This window comes from Oncorhynchus clarkii, chromosome 6, assembly GCF_045791955.1.
Source record: "Oncorhynchus clarkii lewisi isolate Uvic-CL-2024 chromosome 6, UVic_Ocla_1.0, whole genome shotgun sequence".
Classification (NCBI taxonomy): Eukaryota; Metazoa; Chordata; class Actinopteri; order Salmoniformes; family Salmonidae; genus Oncorhynchus; species Oncorhynchus clarkii.
In genome coordinates, this window is record NC_092152.1 from 67,318,338 (window position 1) to 67,336,533 (window position 18,196).

At 43.2% G+C, this 18,196-nt stretch overlaps 2 protein-coding genes and 1 long non-coding RNA gene across 3 annotated transcripts; 2 read left to right on the forward strand and 1 right to left on the reverse strand.

The window, feature by feature from the left end:
- Nucleotides 1-2,419: 2,419 nt before the first annotated feature.
- On the reverse strand, nt 2,420-7,917 carry LOC139411504 (uncharacterized). The gene is made up of 5 exons (XR_011634605.1): nt 6,503-7,917; nt 6,244-6,337; nt 5,990-6,126; nt 5,227-5,284; nt 2,420-5,129 (listed from the first exon to the last, which is right to left on the reverse strand). It is a non-coding gene; the product is annotated as an uncharacterized lncRNA (long non-coding RNA).
- A 768-nt stretch (nt 7,918-8,685) lies between these two features.
- Nucleotides 8,686-10,627, forward strand: LOC139411503 (THAP domain-containing protein 11-like). Its single transcript, XM_071157965.1, has one exon. It carries the CDS (start codon nt 8,779-8,781, stop codon nt 9,610-9,612), a length of 834 nt encoding a protein of 277 aa, XP_071014066.1. The 5' UTR covers nt 8,686-8,778; the 3' UTR covers nt 9,613-10,627.
- Nucleotides 10,628-15,143: 4,516 nt separating this feature from the next.
- On the forward strand, nt 15,144-17,778 carry LOC139412187 (neuritin-like protein). Its single transcript, XM_071159004.1, has 3 exons — nt 15,144-15,385; nt 16,307-16,454; nt 16,750-17,778. The coding sequence occupies exons 1-3, from the start codon at nt 15,199-15,201 to the stop codon at nt 17,057-17,059; spliced, it is 645 nt and encodes a 214-aa protein (XP_071015105.1). The 5' UTR covers nt 15,144-15,198; the 3' UTR covers nt 17,060-17,778.
- The last annotated feature ends 418 nt before the right edge of the window (nt 17,779-18,196 follow it).

Genomic DNA, 18,196 nt, shown 5'->3' on the forward strand with positions numbered 1-18,196 from the left:
CATTCTCACATAGGTATTCCTCTTGTCCAGATGGGTTAGGGCAGTGTGCAGTGTGGTTGCGATTGCATTGTCTGTGGACCTATTTGGGCGGTAAGCAAATTGGAGTGGGTCTAGGGTGTCAGGTAGGGTGGAGGTGATATGGTCCTTGACTTGTCTCTCAAAGCACTTCATGATGACGGAAGTGAGTGCTGCGGGGCGGTAGTCGTTTAGCTCAGTTACCTTAGCTTTCTTGGAAACAAGAACAATGGTGGCCCTCTTGAAGCATGTGGGAACAGCAGACTGGGATAGGGATTGATTGAATATGTCCGTAAACACACCAGCCAGCTGTTCTGCGCATGCTCTGAGGGCGCAGCTGGGGATGCCGTCTGGGCCTGCAGCCTTGCGAGGGTTAACACGTTTAAATGTTTTACTCGCGTCGGCTGCAGTGAAGGAGAGTCCGCAGGTTTTGGTAGTGGGCCGTGTCAGTGGCACTGTATTGTCCTCAAAGCGGGCAAAAAAGTTATTTAGTCTGCCTGGGAGCAAGACATCCTGGTCCGTGACTGGGCTGGATTTCTTCCTGTAGTCCGTGATTGACTGTAGACCCTGCCACATGCCTCTTGTGTCTGAGCCGTTGAATTGCGATTCTACTTTGTCTCTATATTGACGCTTAGCTTGTTGGATTGCCTTGCGGAAGGAATAGCTACACTGTTTGTATTCGGTCATGTTTCCGGTCACCTTGCCCTGATTAAAAGCAGTGGTTTGCGCTTTCAGTTTCACGCGAATGCTGCCATCAATCCACGGTTTCTGGTTTGGGAATGTTTTAATCGTTGCTATGGGAACGACATCTTCAACGCACGTTCTAATGAACTCGCTCACCGAATCAGCGTATTCGTCAATGTTGTTGTTTGACGCAATACGAAGCATATCCCAGTCCACGTGATGGAAGCAGTCTTGGAGTGTGGAATCAGATTGGTCGGACCAGCGTTGAACAGACCTCAGCGTGGGAGCTTCTTGTTTTAGTTTCTGTCTGTAGGCAGGGAGCAGAAGAAGAAGAAGACTGGGAGGAAGTGGAGAGGACTCGGGGACAGGTATCAGAGGGAGAAGGGCAGAGAAAGAGAAGAGGTCTGAGTCAGCAGCTTCATCTAGGACCTCCTGAGATTATTATGACCCTCCTGGGAGTGACCACTGAAGGCCTTGAACAGGATGTGGCCGTGGAGACAAATGAGAGAAACATGGAGAAATGAAGAGGAACAACGTCACACCAGCCCCCAGATCCACTCAACTCATTTCAGCAGAGGCTCCTCAAAGCCATCGAGAGGGATGCAGCCCAACCTGATCCTCACATTAAGGAGGATGAAGAGACCCTCTTTGCCATGAGCCTGTTGCCAACCCTGAAGTGGCTGCCTCAGCAAAGAAAAGCAGCAATCAAGGTTCAAATTCATTAGCTGCGTTTTGATGCAGAGTTCAATGGTGTTTTTTTTTCTCTCTCCACCACACAGGTAGTGTCATAAGTATTGTGTCAGTGAAGTAAAGTAGGTCATTTTTACATTATACTCATGTACACTAATTGATATTTCAGATCAAAGGATTAACTTGAGGAAAATGTATAGCTGTTGCTGGGTTAGAAAATATCCTAAAACAGTTTGCAGTCTAAATATTTGCCTGTCATATTCATCTTTTGATTTAAAATACAAATTCCATGAGTAAACAGCAAGAATTACCAACTTTACCACACTGTGCCAATATTTATTCCACTAACTACACTATACAAGTAGTATTTAGTTATCATGAATCTCACATTTTATGGTGTTATTATGTAATGCTTGTGTGTTGTTTTTCTCTTCCCTTCCAGAGATAGTCAATTTAGCCGACCAGCTCACAGGAAGGACAGTAAGAGGAGACTTGTCTGGTTGTTGTTTTGACCTTCTCCTCCAATGGGTTTTGAGCGGGAGGTGAGGAGAGAGGGCACGAGGAAATGCAACTGAGACATTCCAACTGTCCTCAATTGAGATTTTCCAACTGTCCTTATTCTGCTTACTATCTCCTTGTTAGTAGGCTTTTTTAGTATGGAATTCATAAAGTAAATAGTTTCAATACTTAGCATTCATTATTAGTTGTACATAGATTGCATGAAACCTGACACTGGAGAATTCAGATTCTCTTGTTCTTTTACAAGACTAAAGGTGAAATGCGTGTTTACCTATATTGTGGCTACACATTCACTTTTCGTTTTTTCAGACACACACCAATACTCCTCTCTGTCCCTCAGATCTCCAGTGCCCTGCCCTTTCTCTCTTTATGGCCATGTCTGAAGTTCCTTACTACGTCTAGGCTTTGAGTAGTCCCTGTATCTGTCTGCAGCTGTGCCAAAAATACATGCTCTTTTTGTTCTCTTACAGGCTACACATTGTTATATTTTTACATGCACACACACACACAACTCTTTCAATAGTTTTATTTTTTGTAACATTTTTACAACACATACTTGTCATGTTCTTTCCTGTACTTGCCAGGTGTGTATAATACTGATGTTAATGGGAGAGGGAAGGGGTTAAGGTGTGGTCTTTACTCCCAAATTTCACTTAAATATAACTTCCAAATGAAGAGAAACAATGAGACTTGAAGTAATCTGAGGAAAAATGCAATTTTATGGACAGTGGTGGATGGTTCTTAAAATAACCTTGGTGTTAGGGGGCTCTTCAAATAGCTGTTTCACTCCGGCATATTGTCATGGGACTTCACCTGCTGGTGATGAAGTAGGTGGTCAGCTTCTCCCTCACCTGGAGTGCCTGTCTGGAGGTGTTGTTGGCACATGCCGTGGTGACATCAGGTAGGTGACCATTTGGCATGCCCATCTCCACCCGGAGCGGCTCCAGGAATGACCTCCGCATGTAGTTGTGGAGAACACACGTGGTCTTTACGCAGGCATCAACATTTGAGGGGCTGAGACCAAGCACTCGCCGATACATTCTCCACCAGGCTGCCAGAATCCCAAAGGCGCATTCAACAACTAACCTTTACCTGGATAGTCGTTTGTTAAAGATCCTTGCAGACTTTGGCAATGGCAGCTGGCGTCCAGCGCATGAGGTTGGGTCTCAAGGGAAGCCTCGACGAAGACGTGGGGACCAGGTCCCAGGTCTTCAGCCCCAGGGAGTGATGCAGGTAGTGGAATATCCAGGGTGCCATCCTGAAGTGCCTGGCCGAAGGCAGAGTCCCACCATCACTTCCCTTGCCTTAAGCACCAACATTGATGACACGGAAACAGTAGATGGCATCTACAACAGCCAAGAGTACAACTGAATATGTACCCTTGTTGTAGAATTGCGAACCCGAGGTCGGTGGAGGCTGGGTGACTACATGTTTCCCAGCAATGGAGCCAAGACAGTTGGGGAAATTCCACCTCTCCAGGAACTCGGTAGCAATGGCCCTCCAGTCTTCCTCCTTAAGGACAGGCATGTATTCACCAACCAGACAGTCCCAAATGGCTTGTGCCACAGAGGGGACAATGCCTGCCACCGTGGACCGTCCAACTCCGAAGCTGAAGCCGATGGTCCTGTAGGAATCCCCTGTCGTTAAGAATCTGAAATATAATTCTCAATAGTGTGTGTAACTTGAAATTCCACCCACATATTCTACCTACTCATATACCTACCTCATTAGTTTATTATGCTCTACTAATTAATTATATTGTAATAGTCATCAACCATCATTAAAAATGCCTTGGAGCAGTACAATTCAGTCTATGGCTGTATCAAACTGTAGCCCAGACCAACTCTACTCTTAGGGAAAAAAAAGATGCTATCTAGAACCTAAAAGGGTTCTCCGGTCCTCCCCATAGGAGAACCCTTTGAAGAAACGTTTTGGTTCCATCTATAACATTTTCCCCAAAGGGTTCTACCTGGAACCAAAAATGATTATCCTATGGGGAAAGCAGGAGGACACTTTTGGAACCCTTTTTTCTAAGAGTGTAAGTAATTCCAATAAGAATTTAATGAATTACTAACTGTCTTGAACAACAAGGGGTCCTGGAGAAGACTAGCCCACCTTCATCAGGGCAGAAGGCACCCCAACTTTATTTTCATTTGGTAACATTGCATCATTAAAAAATTATTTTAAACCAACTTTGGGAAAAGTTAGTCCTAATGAACATTCTGTGAAAGTAAATCTGTCACATATGGGCTATTAACTAGAGCCCTTTAGCTAGCTAGGTTTCACATAAAATGTATCTAATATAAATCAATTACGGTATCAAAGGCTTTAAAAATGTACTCAAATGTAGCTTACCGGAGACAAATCGCCAGGCGTTTAACTGGGCTGATGGACTCCCGGTAGTTGGTATCCATCCGGGCGATCCTGGCTCCAACCATCTGGAGCAGGTGATCGAACTGGCTTCGGTCCAGACGAAAGTAACTTCGAAATTCTTCTCCAAACAGTTGAAGATCTTGATCTCCTCTCCATGCTTTCGGGACTTCAACCATCTCTAGACCCACACAGACCTGCGCTTTCGGCAGGGCTGGTCCCTTACACCCGCCCAACAGCGCGATCAAGACCACCTTCATCACCGTTTGGTCTCATTGTTGAAAGAGCCTACTCTCTGCTATCTTGACTATTATTGCATTTCGTTCCAAAACGGCATTGGAGGGAAATTATATTATAGGCTCGCACAATTTTTAGATGTCATCGAATAAATATGTATGCTACTTGGCAAATGAATAAAATATGTAAAGAAATTATGGAATCCCACATTCTTTTTACTGGATATGTGTGCAACAAAAATTCAACATTCTACTACTTTGTCAAGTCTACGCATACAATTTGATGCATACATTCAATTTACCACACAACGTACTACATATGCCTCTGCAACGCAATGCTGCAAGGCAAACGCAGCGATCCATTGGAAATGAATGAACTTCTGGTGTACCTAAACGCAAACTCACAATCAGTGTGTTCGAAGCATATTGTTTGAAAGCTGACCGTTAGCCAAGAACCAAACGGAAGCAATCAAGGCGTTCGCCGCCTGTCGATTCCGTAGGGCCTCGTCAAACTCCTCAAGGCAAATATTTTTACAATTTGCTACCTTCCTTTGAAATCTCCTTTTCTCAGTCCGAATGTCCACAAAGGGTGTTTTCAGAGAGAAGGTGATAGAGCTAGAAAATATGAGAAAACAGCCTCATTTACATTTCTGACATTCACTACTGAAATTCAATGAGAGAGCAGAAGTTTTTCCAATTTGCAGCTCTTTACCTTGGAGAGGCAGAAGACAGGGATGAGAGGTCTTTTTCTGTTGCACTGCCACCTTCATCTGCAAACAAGGAATCCACAAACATAAAATTCTATCAGGAAGTGAATACATCCATCATCAGACTCCTAACCAACAGGCTCCGAGACGGCTTCTACCCCCAAGTCATTATACTGCTAAATATCCATAAGACAACTAAATAGTTAGTCCGTGTAACCATTAATTATCTGCATTGATCCTTTTTTGCACTGACTTTATGCACTCACAATACTATATAAAGACACACACTCTCACATAAAACCCACACACATCATGTTACTCTTATTATCTATTATGATGCCTAGTCACTTACCCTGCCTACGTGTACATACAGTATCTACTTCAAATACCTCATACTCCTGCACATTGATCTGGTACTGGTACTCCCTGTATATAGCTCCATTCTTGTGTATTTTATTCCTCGTGTTACTATTTGTATTATTATTTTTTAACTCTGCATCGTTGGGAAGGTCTCGTAAGCAAACATTTAATGGAAACGTCTACACCCATTGTATTTGCTGAAAAAAAAATAAAAAATTTAAACTTGAACCCATGAAAAGTGGGATTGTCAGTGGGTCAAAATGAGAGGAAGAGAATCTCTTCTCATATAGAGCAGATAACCAGTATGTTTAATCACACCCCGTAGCATGTTCAGAACATGCTCCAGTTATAGATGTCACACAAACTTAACCATGCGCACACACTGTACAGTGCCGACCATGACCTTACCTTCATGTTCAAGCTGCCTGTTGAATGCTGTTATGTTGAGACTCCGACATGGTCGCTTCCTGCTTAGTCCCTTCACCGTATTTGACAGGTTTACTGTGGTGGTCATGTCAGGGAGATCCAACTCAGACAGCCCTGTACTAGGAGGCACAAACAAAAACAAGGTGTGAACGCACAAACATCACCACACCAATAATGCAGAGGGCTGTGTGTCCTGAGTGCACCTCTGAGGATATCGTCCTTGTCTGTCAGCATACCTTGGGCGGTTGCTGTGAAGACTGGAGTTTGGGGAGGGAAGCTCTGGCTCCTTCCTGACTGGCCGGTCCTGAACCAGAAGGGATGTCTCCGGCTCTGACCAATCAGAGAGGAGACAGAAGAGAAACAAAAACAAAGATCACTGAACAACAGGCCATAATGTGCCCATGATGAGCATATAATAAAACATACATCTTACCGCTAGTCAATAATTAAAAAACTCTGACCCACACACTCTCACTGTGATATGACAACACTCACCTGTCTGCAGGATCCCCCTGAGTATATATCTAGATGTGATGTCATCGTCATAGAGAAGTGAGGCTGTGGCTGGTGCAGGCGTATTTATCTTCCCGACTCCCTCTGATACAGCCCACCTCTTACTGGGTGGCTCTGGCAGGGAAGACCTGGAAGTGCTCTAAGAGAAAATACAAAAATGCTGATGAACTCAACACAAGCCTTGTTTAAAACAGTTCCTCTGCCCAACACAGACAAACGGACAGAAAGACAGATCTTCAAAGTAATGCCGGGCGGACACTACACAACTTTAAAATCCTAACATCCCTGAGCCTCTCACATTAAATGACCGTCTTTCCTGTAGTTGTCTTACCAACATAGTGCTGCGCAAACAAACAAGGGGAGGTCACACACAAAAACATTCTTCACTTGGTCTTGAGGATTCTCTATACCATGCGGTCTTGACAAAGATGTGATTTCATAGCTAGAACGAGCTGTGGCTCAAAGCAGCCTCAAACGTTATCAGTCAGACATTCATGCTTGCCATACAGAGTTGAAATATCTAGCCAATACATTTTTAATTGAAATACATTGTGTGTAAAGAGCTTGTCAGAGCTGTAACGATTTGACACTTTGGCAAGTACAAACACATACTAGTAGTAATCATCGCTCCTGCTCGAGAGTACACATTCTGGGTGATGTGATACAAAGTCATCATCTCACTGGCTATTGCTGATCACCGTTCTCAAATCTTGTCATTACACATGTCACACTACAACAGCATTGCAGATTTTGTGCAGATAAAATCAAACACCTTTAAAAATATTGGGATGTCTGGGACTGCTCAAAGACAGGATCGGTAGCCCTCTGATTACATCTCTGACCCGCTCACATTAAACAAGCGTAGCTGATGGCCGCTCACCCAGAGTAGGCAAGGACATGGGGATTTTGTCTCCGATCTCAAAACCTTGTCTGGGACAGCTAAAACTGGGGCCAAAATCAGTGTACACCCAGCTTAACCTGACCTCACGAAGCTTCTTTTTGATGCTCTGTTTGAGGGACTCCTGTGGGGTAAGGGCCCCAACATCACTCCTCCTTAGTCTGATACTATGTCTGACTCTGGACCCAGGGGACTGGAACTGAGCCTGGGAGGCACTAGAGAGGACATAACACACATGGCTTATTCCATTAAAATGTTAACATTTATCTGGAGATATCACAGTTGACAAGAGAAGGCCTGTCAACCTAACAGTAGACAACCGCTAGCCAAAGCAAGTTTAGTTGATCGATAGTAGTAGGTACTGTGGGTGACACTTTTCGACAGTGTTGATTTACCTGCGGGTAATTGGGGACCTGGAGGACTCCGTTTGAATTACATTTTGCAGGAGAATTCGAGCAGACAGGTCCTCGTCTACAGAATCCATGGCATAACGTTCAGTCTGTCGAAACAGAAGAAGTCAACGTCTTATCGATATTCTGGAAATAATTGACATGCTGTCAGTTTCAATTAGTTAGCTAGCTCACTACCGGCTTAGTACTTGCTAGCTAACGTTAATGCAAATAAACACATAACTTACTACTTCTGAAAGTAAGTAAGTGGGGCAACTAACGCGTTAAAGTTAACTACGCTAACGTAACAGGTTAACCTAGCTAGCTATCCAAACTAAGCTAAAGTTAAATTTATCATACTGACTGACACAATCAAGGAATTCTGCCGAGTCGTGTTCACGATACGTTAGATTCGTGTCGCCTCTATGTGGAAAAACAACGTTTTGATGTGCTATTTTATGATAGTATCCTAAGCTTGCTAGGATACTATGAAAAATTATATATACAATAAAAAAAAACTTGCTAGCAGGTGTTTACCTTTAGCGGATGGCTCCCGCGTTTAAAATGTAAATGAAAACTCGCGAGATGAGAATTTGGGGAAGCAGAAAAGCTATTCGGGATTCATTATGGGACTTGTAGTTTATTTAAGTTCTTAGTTCTGATACACGATTGCTTGGAAAACAGTAATAATGGATATAATAGTTAAACATCTATCAACATAATACACTTATGAGATATTATACACAAATACGTCTAAAACTATATTAATTGTGCGCAACACTAAACAAAATGTCATCTTTTTGGGGCTGCCTGCTTAGGACACAAAACAGGAAGTTGTAAGCATTGTGGGACGTGTAGTTCCGCTTCGAGGCCGATGGGCTTGATAATAACGCGAGGAAGAACGAAACAAAAATAAATTAGATAAAACTTCAATAGAATAACAAGTTTATCAAATTTTCATTGGAATAAATATGCCTGGATTCACCTGCTGTGTCCCTGGCTGCTACAACAACTCTCATCGGGACAGAGAGCTGCGGTTCTACACATTTCCAAAGGATACCACGCAAAGGGAAATTTGGCTCAAGAACATCTCCCGGGCCGGGGTGAGCGGCTGTTTTAGTACCTTCCAACCCACTACTGGACACCGCGTCTGTAGCGTACACTTTCCCGGTGGCAGAAAGACCTATACAGTTCGAGTACCGACGCTCTTCCCGCTGAGAGGAGTGAATGAACGCAAGAATCGAAGGGGCAGGAACAGGAAAGCGTCTGCGGCGGCTCCTGTTACAGCCCCCAGTCCAGGTAGTATTGTCATCACAAACGTTGTTTCGACAGCCCCAGGTGCCGCTGAGACCGCTCAGAGCGATGCAGTCACCGACACAGCTGCTGCTGATGGCCCTTTCGTGGTGCAGATCGGCCCAGACGGCGAATACCTCGGACCTGTAAATCCAGCCGCGCAGGGTGACGGGTCCTGTTTTACTGCAGTCGTCTCCAGCTCCACTGACCTGGCTGGGGGCGACGATCCCCCTGCTGACGCCGCGGCCGCTGACCAGCAGCAGACTGTGCAGTACTACAGCGTTGTCAGCAACCCGCTGGACCACGCGTACTCGCTGACCACCGGGACCACCTCGGCCGAACTACTTCGGAAGCTGAACGAGCAGCGGGACATCATCGCACTCATGGAAGTGAAGATGAAGGAGATGAAGGCAACCATCCGCCAGCTGCGCGTAACCGAGGCCAAGCTACAGGAGGAGGTGCGAGAGCGGGACCGTTTGCTGTCCGCAGGAGCAGCGGTAAAGAAAATGTGACCATCATTCCCACCCAAATGATGGATAGCTAAAGACCGTCGCGACCTAAGACTTTAACGTGAGATGAAGGGGGTCCGTGGAGAGCAGAGCAAACCCTCTTTTTTACGAAAGCGATGACAATTTATTTTCAATAGAAGAGATAGCAAATTTTTGGTCTACTCATGCTATTTTTGGCTAGCTAGTTGATAGTAATAATCCCATAGTTGCCTATAAAACATTGCCCAATTTAGTCCACCCGTGTGTTTGCTAAGTGCAAGCAGCCTTTTAGGGGAGTGTAAAAACATTGGCCAATGCATTCTTGTGGATTGCCTGGCTGCAACTCTGTAGCCTACTTTTTGGGGGAATTATTAGGCCATTTTTTCTGGTTGTTGAGCTGTTTGTATGTCAGTGTCTGCAGTTGAATTCTCATTGCAGTATATTAAACACCAGCTTTTCAGCTCAGAGGCCATCCTCCAAAACAAGGTTGCTTTGTGACTCTAGCTGTGGGAAGATGTGTTGGGTATTATAAAAGTATGTGTGCTTATGAGGTGCCTATTTCCACAAGAGACCTGTTTTGATCCATGGCTCTCTGGTTGCAAGGCTTTTACACCACCTAAAGGTTCACTGTGACTGTGTGTCTCAACCTTCTCCCAAATAGTTTGATACAGTATCTGTAGTTGCCACTCACATATGAATATTATGTTAACCTCTGACTGTTGAACTTTGACCTGACAGCAATGACTGTTCTGAAACTTAAACCATAACCATTTGAAGTAAATTTAATTTTGAAATAATATATCCTGAGTTGTTTCTTTATCTGTTTAAATTGATGCATGAATGTTATTCTTGGTGCAGTGATCAAATCATGCAGTTGATGTCTATCATTTCTATTCCCCTTTTCAATTGAAACAGACTTTCTCTTAGAGAAATTCACTTACCGTGAACATCAAAGGGATCTAGAATCATGACTTAATCTTATCTTGATTATAAGAAATGTGTTGGACATTCCTAATATTTTTCATAGTCAACTTACACACAGCACTGGCACCCCCCCCCCCCCCCCCCAGACATGCCACTAGGGGTCACAGTCCCCAGGTCCAGAACAAATTCAAGTAAATGTACAGCATTATACAGAGCCATGAGTGCATGGAAATCCCTTCCATCTTATATAGCGCAAGTGAACATCAAACCTGTTTTCAAAAAACAAATAAAGCAACACCTGATGGCACAATGCCTATCTCCCATGTGACCTACTTGTTGTGTGTTTGTACTGACATTCATGTGTAACTGATAGATACACACATACACACATTACATGTTAATGTTTTTAACTGTAAATTGTAAAGTCATTTGTCTGTAATGTATTTTTCGTTAAGCGTTTTTCAGTAAGACTAGCTGTCGCCATTGGCGTCTACTAATGGGGATCCTAATAAATCAAATTAAATGACTAGCTCACATTTAAAGAATATCTGGTATGGAGAGTTCATTTTCAAAATTAAGTTTGAATCCTCTCACCAGACCTGCTGCACTATACAGAGACTGTAGATGGCACTACTCTACAGCTTGGACATCAATGTCACTGGACTTTCCCTCCCCATTCTGTCTGTCAAGTGTGCATCCCTATAGATCACCTTTTCTCTATCTTTCTCCCATGGCGGATCATGGTCCACTATCTTACCTTCCTCTGTTATATGGGACCTTATGCATTCTTACCCCTGTCCTTAGCATCAGTAAACTGTAATTTATAAGAATCTTTGCTACTTTCTATTGTATTATTTTGTTGTAGATTCTATCTATTAGTGAGTGACTTGTCTTTAGCAAACAGTCATTCAAATCCATTTATCATAGTTAAATAAAGGTTAAATAAGAACCTTCTTTTTTTTCAAAGAGCGAGATGTGATTAGCATTGCAAGGTAGGGGGCGTGGCGACAGATTTTCATGCGAATATTCTAAAATACGCATAAAAACAAAACGCGCATTTTCCCACGATAGATGTTTCCATCAAATTAATTTGTCGCTGATAAAAGGCCGTGCGTGATGACGTAATACACGTAAAAATACCCTTTGTGGTATTCAAATAAAAAAGAGAAGTTAAGTAGGTTTCCACCGCATTTTCAACTCAAATGATGGTTTTATCACAAACTATGTTGCGTTATATAGTGAGTGTGCACACTCTTGGAACGTGCGCTTTAGCGGTGTTGGTTAGAGCTCACGTATAGCCTACATAGTGAGATTATTATAATGGACGAAAGAGCGAGATTATTTTTATTTGTCAAATGGCAGCCAAACATCGATGATCATGTCACCATAACAAGACCCTCGATATTTATTGGAAAGGAGCAGCAAGCTCATCACCTTGCACTTTCACCACCCTGTGAAATTCATCATAATTTATTTAATCTGTAGTCTAATAAACTGCATGGTTTCCCAAATCGTAGTTTGAGGACTACACGTCATCGCGTGACTCCCAAATTTACTTCGATATGATGGTTATTGTATCAATATTCGCGTATAAAAGCATTTCCATCGACATATCTCGCATAATTCATTTTACCGACACAAAAAGATCCCATTATGTCTAGCGTATTGAGTTTTGTCAACATTTGGAATGTTTTCATCTGGCTCGTCATGAAATGTTTTATCCTACATGTACTTTACTAGCATAAAAAGGTTTAATGGAAACCTCCTTCATTTGTATGGATTAAAAAGCACTGGACAGTCAAAAACACTATGAGGGATGTCAAATTATAACAGTGTAGATTAAGGAAAGGAGACGAGGAGGCCAAGTAAGAGTATTGATATGCACCCTCAGTCTTCTGACCACACCACTCTGAGGCTCCACTGCTGGTTAGCAAAGGGTTTGTCAGAGGGCTAACCCCTCACATGAAAGCTCAGAGCTGTTTCCCAGGGTAGGTAACCTGTATGTGTGTATGTTTGTTAGACAGTGTGTAAATTGTGTCTGTGTGAATATTCTGTGTACATTGCATTGCTAGTTATTTTGGAGTAAAAGATCAATGATGTGTGTAAACTGGATGACTCACTATGCAGTTTGTGTATATATGTACATTTGTCATATGTTTGCCACCGAAAGAATGTACCTTTTCAGCTGACATGGGTACAGGAATTATATGTGTGACTGAGAGAGAGCGAGAGAGAGAGAGATGAATGGAGAGAGGGAGGTTCCTAATCCTAATCTAGATTTATTCTCTACCCCAGGTCCCAGTAGAGTTATGTAATGACTTAATCTAGGCCTGTCAATCAAATTTACACAACTCTCTCTCCCTTTCCCTATCCCCTCTTTCTCTCTCTCGCTTTCACCACACAGTATCTGCGTAGCGTAGCCACTCATGTCTAATCATTTCACTGTCTCTTCCTTAGTGTCTTATATAATATGAATCAAATTCCCTAAAACAATGTGCATGACTCCGCTGCCTCTCCTATCATGGTACTTTCAAGAGGAAACCCTATGTCATTAAAGAGTATTACAAGATTAAAGTATAACACTGTGTTTTGACGTGAATGTCTGTGAATTATATATTTTTTACAAAACAAACAATTCATGAAATCCTCTATCAAACAATCCCATGCCAAAGCTCTCAGTAGTCATTGCGTGACTTGTGTAAGTGACCACACTGCCATGCATCGTTCCAAGTGGATTTGCCTCTATTTGTAAGGATTTACATTCGCTTTTGTGGCACATTTCTTCCTTTGGTTATGTTAAGCCTGTTTAACCTTGTTTGCCCATGTTGATTTCATTAGCCTGTGTGTACTCTGGTGCTATATATTCTACTGTCCTTGCCTTTCATTGTTAACCATTGTTCTTCTCTATTCTCTGAACAACCATAAAAATAAAGCACATACGCTTTATCTGACCATAGTGTCCCTATTTCTTAATCTACCTAATCCGACCCTCAAATCTATATGAAGGTGCCATCCATTGAACTGTGGGAAATTAAACAGCAGTGTGACGATCGTGGCTCTCAGCTTCCTGCCATGCTGAGACCCTTATTCTGCAATCAGATAGTCAGGGATATTATAGGACCTAATCTCAATCCCTGCTTCCAGTTGTCATTCTGATGGACACACACACACACACACACACAGGGGCATAGCAGGTATCTCCAGAGGCAGTCAGATTATTCAGAAGCTAATGGTTGTATTAAACCGCAGATTACTGTTGAGATATCGCATGGAGGGTGGAGCAGGGGGCATACAGTGGGAAGGGGTTGTTAAAACTGTCTGTAACTGTCTATAATCCAAAGGCTCAACCAGGTAGGGCTGTCATTAGATGGTGGGCAGAGGGAAACTCCATATATGATCTGTGTGTGGGTAACTAATGTTGCCTGAACCCTGCCCCCCCCCCCCCCCCCCCCCCCCCTGGGAGCTGAGTGTCCCAGAGGATCCTGTGATTCTGAGCTCGTCTCTCCCAGGTGGGCTGGATTCTCTAATCCTCACTGGGATCTCATCCATCTGCTCGCTTCTTCCCAAAAATCGGATTATTTAACCCAGCACAGCCCACCTTACCGTCCTAGAAAACAAGACATAGTCCCACACAGGCAGAAACTGTGAAAATACACTGTATACAGTATATGTGTGTGGGGGTGGATAGGACAGATTTACTGAGTAATCTCAATAAACCCAGAATAAATTCTATTAATTGAGAAATAGTAACTCCAAACATCTGGAATTTATGGGTCTGTGTTAGGGAGTATTTCCCCTCTTTTGTAAGAAACTGTTCTGCAAACTAAACTCAACAAAAAAAGAAACGTCCCTTTTTCAGGACCCTGTCTTTCAAAGATAATTTGTAAAAATCCAAATAACTTCACAGATCTTCATTGTAAAGGGTTTAAACACTGTTTCCCATGCTTCTTCAATGAACCATAAACAATTAATGAACATGCACCTGTGGAACGGTCGTTAAGACACTAACAGCTTACAGACGGTAGGCAATTAAGGTCACAGTTATGAAAACTTAGGACACTAAAGAGGCCTTTCTACTAGACTTCTAATTCCATTGTCACCCTCTTTAACTGGGCTGTTGATTCGGTGATCTTGCTAAGGAAATATTCTGTCAGGACAGCTATCTGTTTATTCCGGACAGGGACACATTATTCCACTTCTGTTAGTCACGTCTGTGAAACTTGTTCAGTTTATGGCTCAGTTGTTGAATCTTGTTATGTTCATACAAATATTTGCACATGTTAAGTTTGCTAAAAATAAACTCAGTTGACAGTGAGAGAACGTTTATTTTTTTGCTGAGTTTATATAAAGCCCATATTTCTGAGGAGCTCTGCTTTTTCTTCTATCTCTCTACCAAACTATTGACACACTGCATTGTGAGTTTGTGCTATGTGCTATTTTACCTCCACTAAATTCCCTTAATACTGAGATTGGAAATGAGAATGCTCTAATCCAGTGTGCTATGATGTGACGTCCCTGGTCCGTTGCCCCCAAGCTTTCCACAGCTTGCCCTCCACCCCTCCCCTACACACACATATCCCCTGGATGCAGCACGTCGGCCCTTTGCTCTGTTAATCCTGTGAACACTCACTACGATCTGCCTGTATGCTCTGCTCTACTCTTGAGCTCTGATGATCCAACAAATGAATGACAGGACACCTCACTCTGAGAAGACGCCAAAATTCTGTCCGGGATTATAACACTGCTGTGAACGTCATCAGATCAGAGCCCATTAATTGTGTGCTGGGGCTCCACTGGACTCAGTTGGGCCAGTTGAGTATGAGGTCCCATGCCTGCACCGTGACTTTCCTCCTGCCTGTTGCTCTTTACCTCTGTAAGGATGCTTTCCCCTTATCTATTTATGTATTGTATGTCTGTGTGTCTCTGTGTGTGTTGTAGTGATGTTACTTTAGTGTGGTGAGCGCAGTTTGATGCTTCAAAAGGCAGCTTTTACCTCACTCTGCTCTTACTAGTTTCCTGTATTTTTTTCTGTTCAACTGTTTGTTAGAATATTTGAAACTGAAGGGATGGCATAAGTAGCAGAGCAGGAGTGATGGTTTGGTATGGGGTGATGGTAAGTTGGTCAGGAGAGGAGAGCAACTGTATGGGTGAACATTTATTTCTTTCTGAATCCATTCGGATATGAAGGAGAGAGGTTTTACGAAGCACTTATCCTAATGAAATACATGCTGTTCTAGCTTGTTCCGAACAGCGCAGTGTGTGTGTTTATGTGTGTGTGTGCCTCCCACTGTCGTCTCTCAGGGAGTTGTGGGACAGCTGGAGAATACTATCCCACTGAGTGCTGAGGATAGGGGCGGTACCTCCTGTAGTCTACGGAGTTGACTAAAGGCTATAAGAATGTTACGTTGAGAGAGAGAGACATAATGCATGACACCAGAGCAAGAGATTAATTTGTTGAGTTTGTTGCATTCACCCCAACCTTCCCCCTGTGGTGATGCTCATCTTCATGTTCCTTCTCCACCCTCCCTCAGGGCTAATGTGTGTGTGTGTTTGTGATTATATGGTTGTTTGTTTGTTTACCAATGTGTGTGTACATGTAGTTTACACACACACACACACACACAGAGAGGGGCATAGCAGGTATCTCCAGAGGCGGACAGGCTGCTGAATTATCTTACTCCGATGCTAAAACCCCAGACGTAAATAAACAAATTAAAAGTTATCTATTAATAGCAGTGGACAAAAGAGCTTATGTATCTACTGTAATTCACATTCATACTCTTCACTCCCTCAGATCTGGCTCCTGTGTGTTGGGCTGCTGCACTCCCTAGCTCCTGTGGCGTCATCTACAAGAGCTTTGCTCAGTGTCTCCTCACTCTGGGGGACAGTCTGGGTGACACACAGAAAGAGCAGAGCACACAGGACATTGACACAGTCTGCAGGTGAGTCTCTCTCTCCCACTCCAATTTGACACCTACTCAATCACTCCAGCTCTCTTTTTCTCCTTGCATATTCTCCCATCTCCTTAAAAACATAAGTGTTCATTTTCAGACCAAGTCATTCCTACAGAATCAGACTGTAACCCAACATGTGCTCCAACACTTGTAAACACACACACGTCCCACATCCCTCATTCACAACCTTCAGACTTCCTTGGAGTATTCCTTTCACATACTTTAAAAAAACACACTCCCTCACAAACCACTCTCTCATGTTGTCATATTTGCCCCCTTACAGATCATGGGATGCATTCCATGTGTGTGCGAATGCGGCACTTGCCGGTTGTCCTGGAGACGCAGCGGCTGTGTGGGAGTCTCTGAGGCAAGAGTCTAGGAAGACACAGTTTTCTGGAAACCTCTATGACATGTGTGCCAGCCGCACCATACTGGCACCCAATACAGTGCCCGTGCCACCCTCCCTAAGCCCACCAACATCAGACCAGACCAATCAAGAAACTCTAAAAGGGTACACGCATCACCTTGGACCCTCCTACACCACGCTTCTGCTCTCAGCATGCATCTCTCTACTGCTCCTTCTCAGGATGTAGCCCTGGCCTCCCTCAGACTGCTATAGGTTCTCTGTGAGCCTTGTGTTTTACTGGACTGAGCATAAAATTAACCAACACACACCTGGGAAAACCCCTCACTCCAAAACACACGCAAGCACACATCCTCACGCCAAAATGCATACCTCCTCCAACACGCATACACACACAGGCATGTACATGTACACACAAACACGCAAGAAAACACTCAAGCGTTATGGACTTCATTCATGGCACATAGCTCATGTAAGAAAGAAAGACGAACAAAAAATAGAAAGAACGAATCTAAGACCTTTTATAACATCTTGAGTTGTTTGGATTCAGAATCTGAGTTGTTGACCAATAGTATTAATGTAAAATTAGATATCAGACCTACAGAACCCCTACACCTGTATACACTTTCGTGTTTTTATATGAGCTATACCTGTAAAATGTATTTTACTCAGCCACCACCTGACTAAATCCCTATATTCCCCAATCATTGATTCTTGCATTGCCTGTGTGGGCACTGGGCATGGAATAGCCACCACAAACAGTGTGCCTGTGGACTTATTATGTAACGATTCATCATAATGTAAAAATGATATCAGAAGCTGCACTTCCCTTAGATACATGTTTGTTTTCATAGTTTCATGTCAGATTTCTCAGAGCAGTTGCTTTAAGGGATGCATGCATTGTTTCATTCAATTGTAAGATGTGAATTCAAACAGACACACAGCTGATTAATCCAGACAGTTAGATTTGATAATTCATGCATTAATTTGTAATAAAATATATTTACAAGGATATGTATGGTGTAGTATGTAACGTGCAATGTGTGTGTGTATCTTATGTGTGTGTGTGTGTTTGTAATCTTTGCTCTTAAATCCTTTCATAACAGAAGGTCATGAGCAGATCAATCTAATCTGTCTTTGTTCCTGCCCAGCATCCCTCGATGCACCCTGACAGCCCAGGACACACTGCACATCCTAGCCATGTGTCAGAGTAGGGGAGGGAGGAGGGGGAGAGGGAGGAGGAAACATGAAGAGATGGTGAATTATGATGTGAACATGGTCATGAACAGAAACAAAGATTTAGAGAACAGTAGACAATGCCATTTGTGCATGCGTGTGGCTATGACAAGAGAGATGATGAGACAGG